At 37.4% G+C, this 10,073-nt stretch overlaps 1 protein-coding gene across 2 annotated transcripts in view; it reads left to right on the plus strand.

The window, feature by feature from the left end:
* The window catches only part of paqr5b (progestin and adipoQ receptor family member Vb), a 9,600-nt gene extending 1,098 nt beyond the window's left edge, over window positions 1–8,502 (plus strand). The window contains exons 3-8 of one of the 2 annotated variants that reach the window (XM_034881275.1): window positions 2,852–3,057; window positions 4,647–4,773; window positions 5,544–5,588; window positions 6,097–6,193; window positions 6,689–6,833; window positions 8,040–8,502. In XM_034881275.1, coding sequence (XP_034737166.1) covers window positions 2,852–3,057; window positions 4,647–4,773; window positions 5,544–5,588; window positions 6,097–6,193; window positions 6,689–6,833; window positions 8,040–8,320 — 901 coding nt within the window. In that variant the 3' untranslated portion in view covers window positions 8,321–8,502. The remainder of the gene's footprint in view (window positions 1–2,851; window positions 3,058–4,646; window positions 4,774–5,543; window positions 5,589–6,096; window positions 6,194–6,688; window positions 6,834–8,039) is intronic. The other variant, XM_034881283.1, reaches the window with a different exon arrangement.
* Window positions 8,503–10,073: the final 1,571 nt, after the last annotated feature.

Here is a 10,073-nt window from a genome sequence, read left to right on the forward strand (position 1 = left end):
GGGGGAAATCAGCAGACGCCTCCCAATACAACATCATCACGCTACTCATACCACAGTACAATATTATTGCAATTTTAAACATATGTCAATATTCTGCGATATGTAGCAATTTATAACCTTTTTTACAACTTCTAATTTTTCCAAATTGCAAATGACGTCCCTAAAAGGAAACTTTATCAACATCTGTTTTATCAATTCTATTGCTGCAAAATGGGATTGTCAAGCAGATGACCTGACCAACACATATTTAATAAATAGATCTTTACTTGGCGCCTGTGTATTGAGACAGCATTGCCACTGAAAATATCACGATACTATGCTGTATCAATTTTTTTCCCCACCCCTATCACTTACACTCACATCCTCTGTGATTTTGTTTTCTTTTTTGTACCAAAAGGCCAGATTTTCCAAAACGCTTCTTAAACAAAGCAGAGCATTTTTGTTTTCATAACAGTCACAAGGTGTTCTTCGTCCTGCTCAAAGGTAAAAGGAATCTCGCACAGCCTGTAGAATGTGTAGGTCAGAGTCTTTCAGAATACGACTGCGTAGTTTTATAGAGTGACATTTTCTGAATTCTTAGCTCTATCATACTGAACATACCTACCATCACTCAAACACTAAGGGTTAATCACATCAGTTCTGGCACCTTACCGACTAAAGACTATCATTCAATTTATCCAGAGTCACAACATGTTTGTTTAGAATTCACAGTATCTGTCAGTGAATACATAGTACAACAACTTATAATACAAATTAACAAAAGCGTTGTGGGAACTGTAGAGGAACACAGAAATCAACTAATATGAGAAGGATTTCACATTTAGACAGGTTTGTTTTAAAGTCACACATCCCGGCAACCATGTCTGTAGACCTCCTGCAGTGCCTCCCTGTCAATGGCAACAGGACTCTCCTAATCCATCCTAGTAGTTACAGTAGTGACAGCAGAACTAAACACTTGTTGGCTTGACTTAAATTAAAAAGTTTTGCCTGCCCTAAAACGTTAAAGTTATCTGAACAAGTTTTACAGTTAGTGTTAATGTTCAATGTTTGATGAAACAAACAGTAGAACGTTTTAAACTGAGTTGACAAAAAAACTAGGTGGTGCTAAAATTGAGGGAACTCAAGAATACTTTGCAGCTAGTTGCCTTAGTAGTAGGGTAAGGGTTAGTTCTTAGAGTTTTAAAGCTTTTGTTATAGTGTATTGAGAGAGATGCAACACCTGTAGGTGCAGACATATAGGCTAAACAGCTGGAGAGGAAGATAGATAGCAAAAGAAAAACAATTATAATTATTTCCATATCCGTCTACTGCACTGTATAACGCGGTCTTTCTAACTCCATCACAGTCTATCCAAGACTCAACTGATGTAATGTTTTTATTATATGCATACAGTATGTGTGTTTTTAGGTCTCATGATTCAAAGTTACTACAGATGCTGCTGGTCCCATGATTCACAACGCACTTCCTCTTTTCTAAAATAAAATGCCAGTTGCTTTGACTGCATAGTCCAGGGAAAATATGTGTGTGCGTGCATGTGTGCATGCATGTTGAGTGTGCGTGTTGAGCTTATGCTAAAGCCACATGGGTGTTTGTGTCTTGGGGCTCGGAGGAGACCTACAGTCAAGCCGGTAATGAGCAGCTCTGTGCTTGAGGCTTTCATGTGAGTTGCCTCTATTAGTTAACTGCTCAGTGATGGGAAAAAGCACAAATAATGTTGATTTGTTAATGAGATGCACTGAGACGTGGAAAACGAATGCACAAGGCAAACTCGAACCTCCTGCTAAGATTAAAGGTTTTGTGTTAGCTGTTAGCTGTTACGTAACTGACAGTTACTGACACATGCAGGATTTAATTGAGTGATACTTAATCACTGGGTTTGACTAAATTGATACTGTATGTATGTCGGATGTTGTTGGCATTGTGTTGAAGTTTTAAGTCTGTTAGAGAAGGTACTAAGACATTTTACCGGAGGTTTATACAGCTATTTTGTAGTTTTGCTCAGCCACTCTAATGGTTTAGCTGCTTTAATGTTCCAGTTTGTTTGGGTTAGTTAAATAATAGGAAATACACTCACTTGCTTTCTTGCTGAAACTTAAATGAAGAGATGGCCACCACCTGTGCATGAAATATAAGCTAGATCTGGGAAGCAGTAAGCCTAGCTCATTATATTGACTGAAAGCAAGGGAAACAGCTACCATGGCTCTCTCCAATTAACATGTTGCACCTTTTATCTGAAACATAAAAATGACAAGTTGTGGTTATTTGGGAAGTTAGGCGCTCTATGATGTTCAAATAATACACAAAATCTTCATGAATGAATGAGCATATTCATTCATGTAGTAAAAGCCTACATTAAGTTCATGCCACTAGATGTATAAAGTCACAATTGGTCCACTGAACAGTGTTTTGCTTCTCTAGTCACATGTTGTGAGGATGTTACCATTTTTAAAGACAAGGAATGACTTCATCTCTCATTCACTTGATCAAAGGGTAGAGGCTGCATACCTCTTCTTGGCTGTATAAATCTACGGTTGGGTGACAAATTAAGGAAAAAAACAGACTCCAAAAGCTCTCATGTGTGATTGCAAAGGTCATGCGATTGGAAATTGTTCAGTGGCCCCTCATGTCCTGAATGGAAATATCTGCACAGGTTTTTCCCTTCATCTATCAGTCCTTTGTATGTTGGATACACTGGTGCCAATTGCTAGACAATTTATATAATGATCAACCTCCAAAACTATTATTATTATTTCTTTTGACTGTGATTTGAAATTACAGTAAGTTGAGACTGAGGACACATCAAAATGAATGCTGCTGCATCCAATCTAATCTTCTTAATGTGACCTGGCAGGTACTTCCTGTGGAAAGTGGTGACGGTGGTGCTGATGCAGACAGCATGGCAGGACTCCCTCATCTGGCCTCTTGTGATCTTCCTGCTCACCTGCTGCATTTATCCGCTGGCGTCAAGCTGTGCTCACACCTTCAGCAGCATGTCGATGCGGGCGCGCCACATCTGCTTCTTCTTTGACTATGGTGCCCTCAGTCTCTACAGCCTGGGTAAGGGTTGGTGGATTCACTGTCACTCTGTCCTTGGTTCTGTTTCTTACACTGAGCCCTTCGAGGCTTCTGTCATTAACTTAACAAATTTGGGTCAGTAGCTAAGTTTAGATTTGAATTATCTGAAGTTCGGTAAAGAAAACTTATGCGAATAAAGCTGGTGAAAGTGTGTTTCCGAAACTTGGCGTAATGACGTCACACGCTGTTTTGCAATCAAATTGGCATATCGAATTGATTTTAGACATTTTAAGGTGTTTCCACTCATTTTTGCACTAAATCGCACAACAGTCAAGCTAAAGTTTCCAAACAAAGGTTTTCTATAAAAAAGGGATTGCGCCACCTACCAACAAATGATCAATGTTGCACAAGTTGTAACAGTGCTTATGTGCCAGCTGATAGCCACATATCAAGCTATAATATGAAAACATTACTATTGCTATGATGGTGCAGATGCAACTTGCCTTTTATTTTCCCTCCGGCACCTCTGCGAGACAACTCTTTTTACTCTCGCTGTTTGAGCACCTTCCATTTACACCGGAGGACGTCCCACGGCTTGTTCTAACCTTTGTTAGCCATTTCCTTTGCGAGTTCCTGAATTCAAAACGTCTCTCGTCTCCTCAATCGTCCACTTTCATCTGTCTTTGTTGACAGATCTGTGTGCAAACAGAGCGGAAATACTGGGCGGAAATGAACTAAAACTTCTTCTTCTTCTTTGTTTTGTGGCGGGTTGCAACCATAAAATGACCTAAAACTAATTGCAATTCATTATCTATTCAGCAAATAACGTTTCCATCAGCGTTTATCAAATAACCCGTATATTGATCTAGAGAAGATCCAATGAGACAGAACAAATTTCCTTTGGGTCAATATTCATGACATTTCATTGGATTTTACTGTTTCCATAAGGTATTTTTCATTCAATATCACTTAATTTGGATAAAAACGTGTGGATGGAAACATAAGCCATCCAGATGTCCAAAGAACTGTCTCAAAATGTTACGTAGTTAGTTGAAACGTTGTCTGAAAATGAAGTGAAATTAATTTAAAATATGCTGTATTTGTGTGTAAACATTTTAATAGGAAGAAAGTTCCGCCTCTCAAAAATTCAAAGGTAACAGAGACATTGTAACGTATTGCAGACCACAACTTTGATTTTTATACATCCTCAGTAGTTATAATATTCAGACCTTTTTGTGTAAAGGTTTAATGTTCAGTTTTAGGTACTGATTGAAGTTAGTGTTGGTGTTGTTTTGGAGTATATCGACAGGTGTTTGTAACATTCTGTCCAATGGCGTAAGGTAGTAATAATGGGCCCCAGTGCAGGCTAGTATAGCGAGTGCTAGTTCCTGCAAGTGACTAGTCACACACACAGACACTCACATACACACACACATAATATATATATATATATATATATATATATATATATATATATATATATATATATATATATATATATATATATATATATATATATATATATATATATATATATATATATATATATATATATATATATAATGTTACAAACACCATAAATAATAATCCCTCTTTTGACACTTTGCACTGTTGTTGTTGTCCCCATGCAGGGTCAGCAATCGTTTATTCAGCGTATGTTTTCCCGGACAAGTGGGTGAACAGCTTCTTCCATCAGTGCTACGTCCCCATCGCTGTGCTCAACACTGTCATCTGCACCGCCGTGGCCTGCTACTCCAGGTATGGTGGATACATTAGCATGCATGTTAAAATAGTCTTATGCAAACATTCAGTAAGTGTTGACATGCATGCTAACATGTTAGCATGTTACTGTAACACTGAACTCACTTAACTTCATACAGCATTCTCAAATCTCCAGTTTGTTTATTCAGTGTAGGTTTAGCTTGTACTGTAAATAAGGATAATGTTTTGTTGTAATCTAGTTCTGGTCCAATTGTGGAAAAACTACTCAGATCTAAGTAAAAGTAGCAATACCATTGAGTGGAAATACTCCGTTAAGTAAGAAGCCTGCATTCAAATTTGTACTTAAGTAAAACTAAAAAAGTATTAGCATAAAAAATATACCTAAAGTACAAAAGTAATAGTACTTATTATGCAGCATGCGTTAATATCGTCATATATTTGTTGTGTTCTTATACTGAAAGTAACTAAAGATATGAGATAAATGGAGTTAGGTATGAAGCACAGCCTTTCTTTCTGACATAAGGTAGCATTAAATTGTACAAAAGTACAGTTCTTGTTTAAATTTGATTATTACTTCCAATGTCCTGATCAATGGCAGCATTTAAGTGTGACTGGTCTCAGGTATTTGTAATGTGCAATCGGAGTGACTGTGTGAGTTAAATCCTGCCAAACAGCCTGATCATGGGTGAGGGGGGGCGTGGCAATACAGCCCTGTTCCATTTAGCAGTGTTATCTCTTTATGTAATTAATCCTGGCTCGGTGTAGCTAATTTTTTCTACTTTCACTTATCTCTCCCCGCTCCTCAGGCTTGGATTACCATTTCTGCAATATGATTATGACATCATAAAGAGGTAAAGACAAGTCATATGCTAAATATGCTCCTCCTGTTTACTTCACTATTCTACAAAATAGTATATATAGTAAAATTTCAAAAAGATAACTATTTTTGTTGTGCTTCGCAAGAAAGTTGGCAATAGATAAATACAATCTCATCTTTTTAAAATGTGTGATTATCCCATAAACATTTCTTTCATGAGTTGAGCAACTCTTTGTTTAATACAATGGGTGTTAGCCAAGTGTGACCACAGGGACCAGACTGAGTGGATTACTCTATTATCATAACTATTCTAGTTTCTGCTGGGCCACTTAGAGTTGCAAAACGTGTTTGGTAACAAGTGACTCACTGAGTTTGACTTGAGAAAATCAAAGATGGATTAAGTGTTAAATTCTGTAAAGTATACTATTTATGTATGTTTCCACATAGCTTCATCCAACACCTGTAAACATGAAGAATATTTAATGAACATAAATATTGTTTGTCATTATTGAAAATAAACATCTTCCTTCTTGTCATTTCAGATTCCCTGAGAGCCAGGGTCCAAAGTTGAGCAAAGTTCTCCGTGTTGTTGCCTTTGCCTACCCCTACCTGTTTGACAACATTCCTCTGTTCTACAGGGTAGGGCCACATCTGTAGGCTTCACAAATGTCCTCACAGAAGACACATCTGAAAAGACACCAGTGTGTGTCACAGACAACATTCAGTATATTGGACATTGTTTTAAAGCACAAATCTGTAAATGGAATAACCTTTCTGCTAAACAGCAAGAACTTAACTAGAAAGCCGTACATTTCTTTGGGCTCTGGTGCTCCATACTTACACTTTCATATACTGTAAATCACTTTTTCTACATGTCCATTGTGCAAATATGAACAGTCTATGGTAACCAGCACTAGGTTTTTGCACATTATAAATTTACACCAGTTATGATTGGATATATGATGTGAATCTGGTCCTGTTACAGTGGAAAAATAAATAATTCACCTTGAGACTAGAACCGCAGTTTCATGGTGCACATCACACAGCAGCTTACTTAATAAAAGAGTTAATGTCTCCTTAAAAATGTGAAAGTGATAATAATGGAGCACTGTCATCTGTTAAATCTGTTCACAGGTGTTTCTGTGTGAAGGAGAGGGCTGTACAGACAATGACACCAACATCCTCCACTACAACCACATTGCCTTGGCTCTCCTCACAGGCTTTCTGTTTGCAACACATTTACCTGAGCGCCTGGCACCTGGCAGCTTCGACTACATAGGTAAGACTGATCTGAGGTGTAGCTTTTGTTGTTGTCATTAGCATGTTAAGCTTTGGTTCAGTCGCCCAATGTGCCAACCAGAACCCATAGAGAATAAAGATGTGCTGTTCCCTAGAACTCTGAGGCGTGTTTCAGCATCTTTCAGCCAATTAGTTGGCTTGTCTTTTCTGTGTTGATTCATTGTTGCCACTCTTTATTAGCGTTTTTCCCTCGAGAGTAGGTTAGGACTAAAACAGAGCTAATAGGAGAGTACTAAAGTATCTAGGTAAATATTGCTTCATATCTGGTGGATGTGTAAATGATCAAAGTAAATCATCAACTTAAAAGGCAGTGATGATATGTTAGTGTTGTGTTCATTTTCCATGGCCTGAAAAATAGTTAAAGTAGCTTTAAATGATAAATGCACAGTATATTGATAAATGCACAGCATGGCTACCTCTGTATTATTATTCTGTTTTCAGTTTAGCTTGCAAACAGCTTGTCTCAAATGAGTTTAGAGACAACAAAGTACTTAAATAACAAATCAATGGCCAAATAATGAACATGAAGAATGTAATGTAAGAGCAAATCCCAAGATTTAAGAGATATCTAAGAGACTACAGTGAGATACATGAATCACAGGACGCTACTCATTATATGCAAGAAACCTTTGGGAAAAGTCAAGACAACTAAAAACGGTATGCTCATATAAAACATTATGTTTTAACCTTTCACAATCCTGCACAATTCTTTCTTTTTTAAAGTGTTAAAACCAATTTCAAAATGGATTTAGTGAAACTTTATGCCACAATGATGCATTCATGTACAATTTACTGCTCTAAAATTCAGCTTTTTTTACAAATCCCTTTCAAATGTCACATTTAAGATATTAAACAACTTACATACGTTGTCAAACTTTGTGAAAACTGGGATTCACACACACACACACACACACACACACACACACACACACACACACACACACACACACACACACACACACACACACACAGACACACTTTAAATGAATTCTTATTGTGTTAAACATTGTAAAGTAAAGCTAATACATTACTACCTCCACCATTTTTTATGCTGTTGAAATCAGTTGGCACTCAAGTGACTCATTTACTCAGTGGTGAGGGCTTTGGAATGTACAACTACTGTGTCTACTGTAACATGTCACTGTGCTGCCTTGGCTCAAACACAACTCGACTGCTCCCTCTGCAGGTCACAGCCATCAACTCTTCCATGTGTGCGGCATCCTCGGCACCCACTTCCAGATGAAGGCCATTGAACAGGACATGATAACACGGCGCACTTGGCTCCTCGATCACTCCATTCCCATTAGCTTTGCCAACTCAGTGGGTGCAGCGCTGCTTTGTGTGGTGGTAAATTTGATTATCATCATCCTCTACAGTCTACCTCTCCTCTCTGCTCCAGTCCATCAAGAAAAGAAACATGATAAAGGTCCAAGGAAAGCCTCAGCCAAGGTCTGCCCCTGCTACTAAACCTCTGGCTTTAAGTCACAGCTGAGAGATTCCGGCTGGTTGTGAGACATATAGACAATATGGAGTGCAATATGGGTGATTTTGAAGAACACAGCTATAAGGAACTGACAAAATCATAACATGCAGTCGGCATTAAACTCTGAGGAATACGGCCTTCAGACAACACTGGGATTACTCCTATTGCGTGTAGGTAAACTGAAAACAAGGGTGATAGTTGCACAAGCATACAATGGAAATAGAACAAAATGGTTGCCATAATATAAGTAATCTTAATGTTTCTGAGGAAACTGTTTCCATCAAAAAGCTACAAATGTAGCATGTTAGCTACATTATGAGTTCAGTGCTGTTAATGTTTATATAATGTTTTTTATTGCTCTATTCTCTGATTTGCACATGTGGGTTAAGAAGACACTCTCAGGGAACAGACATTTTTAACATTGAATATGCTAGTTTCATTGTCAATTTCAAATTGTAGTTCTGCATTTAGACACTGACCTGACCTCTTCATATTTGTAATGCTTGCACACAGCCTATTGGATTGTGCTGTCATGTACAACAGAGACAAAAAAAGGAAATTTATGTTAAGGGAAAGAAAATTCAAAGTTTAATCAATGATAATGCATGAATACAGACTAAATGTTTTCAGGTGTGTTATTTCCCTCATATGATTGCTGTTTCTGTCCCTGTGACCTGTGAGACATGCCACATTGTTCTTTTGATACAAAACTGAAATTATTTATGTACATTGTTATTTATTATGATTTTTAAATAAACTTAACCAAACCTGCCAGCATGTCATTCTTATTCTAGATAGGAGCGGATTGTGTAACTTATTCAGTATGTCCAGTTAAAAAAGTTTACAGTTCTTTTTAAAGATTTAAGTAAAGTGATTTAATTTTTTGTCTCGTCAGAGAACAAAAACTCATAAAAATGAATATCAAAACATACATGAGTGTGTACAGAATTAGAATAAGAGCAACACTGATACATAAAAATGCAAGGAACTGTAAGATGTAGATTAATATATGAGACGAAGAGAAAAATAGAGGTAAAAATGTATTTTACAGTCAAATCAATTATCTCATACTTTTTTAAATTTCAGGTCTTTAATGCCTTTTATTTAACAATTTAGCAACAAAGTTATTGTGTAAGTGAATATTTATTATTAAGTAAGAGGTTTGTTTCTGTGTAAATTAGCTAAAAAAAAAGAATACCTAAACAATCCTGTCCATTTAAAGGAGCTCTAAGTTATGTCACGCATGTTTTAGGCTACAACATTTGTTGTCACATAACAAACATCTCCTCACTATCTGCTAGCTGTCCCCAGAACACACTCTAAAAAACATGGTCTCTGTGGACAGCCCAGGGTCTACAAGCGGCAACAAAAACAAACTGTACCCACCTGTACCACGAACAGTGTTCCAGCGTTCCAGCCAATAACCGACAAGAAGGAATAGTCTTTAAACGCTTTGGATGTAAAGTTATTCGCTGTCACAGTGGCGCCAAAATGAATGGCAGTCAATGGTATGCTAACGGCAGGTGATGGCTTTTTAGCAGCAAAATGGCGCCATAGGAGAGCTGCTTAGATAGGAGAGGCTGACCTCCTTGGATGAGGAGGAAGGAGGGACCAGATAGTCTTGTTTTGTGTGAGAATGCTTTGAATGTCAACAATTATAAGGACCACTACTCAGCCTGTAAATCACAAAATAGTAAACATTCAGTTTAAACCTTTCCAAAACATGCTCTACATATA

The sequence above is a fragment of the Etheostoma cragini genome, chromosome 1 (assembly GCF_013103735.1).
Source record: "Etheostoma cragini isolate CJK2018 chromosome 1, CSU_Ecrag_1.0, whole genome shotgun sequence".
Lineage (NCBI taxonomy): Eukaryota > Metazoa > Chordata > Actinopteri > Perciformes > Percidae > Etheostoma > Etheostoma cragini.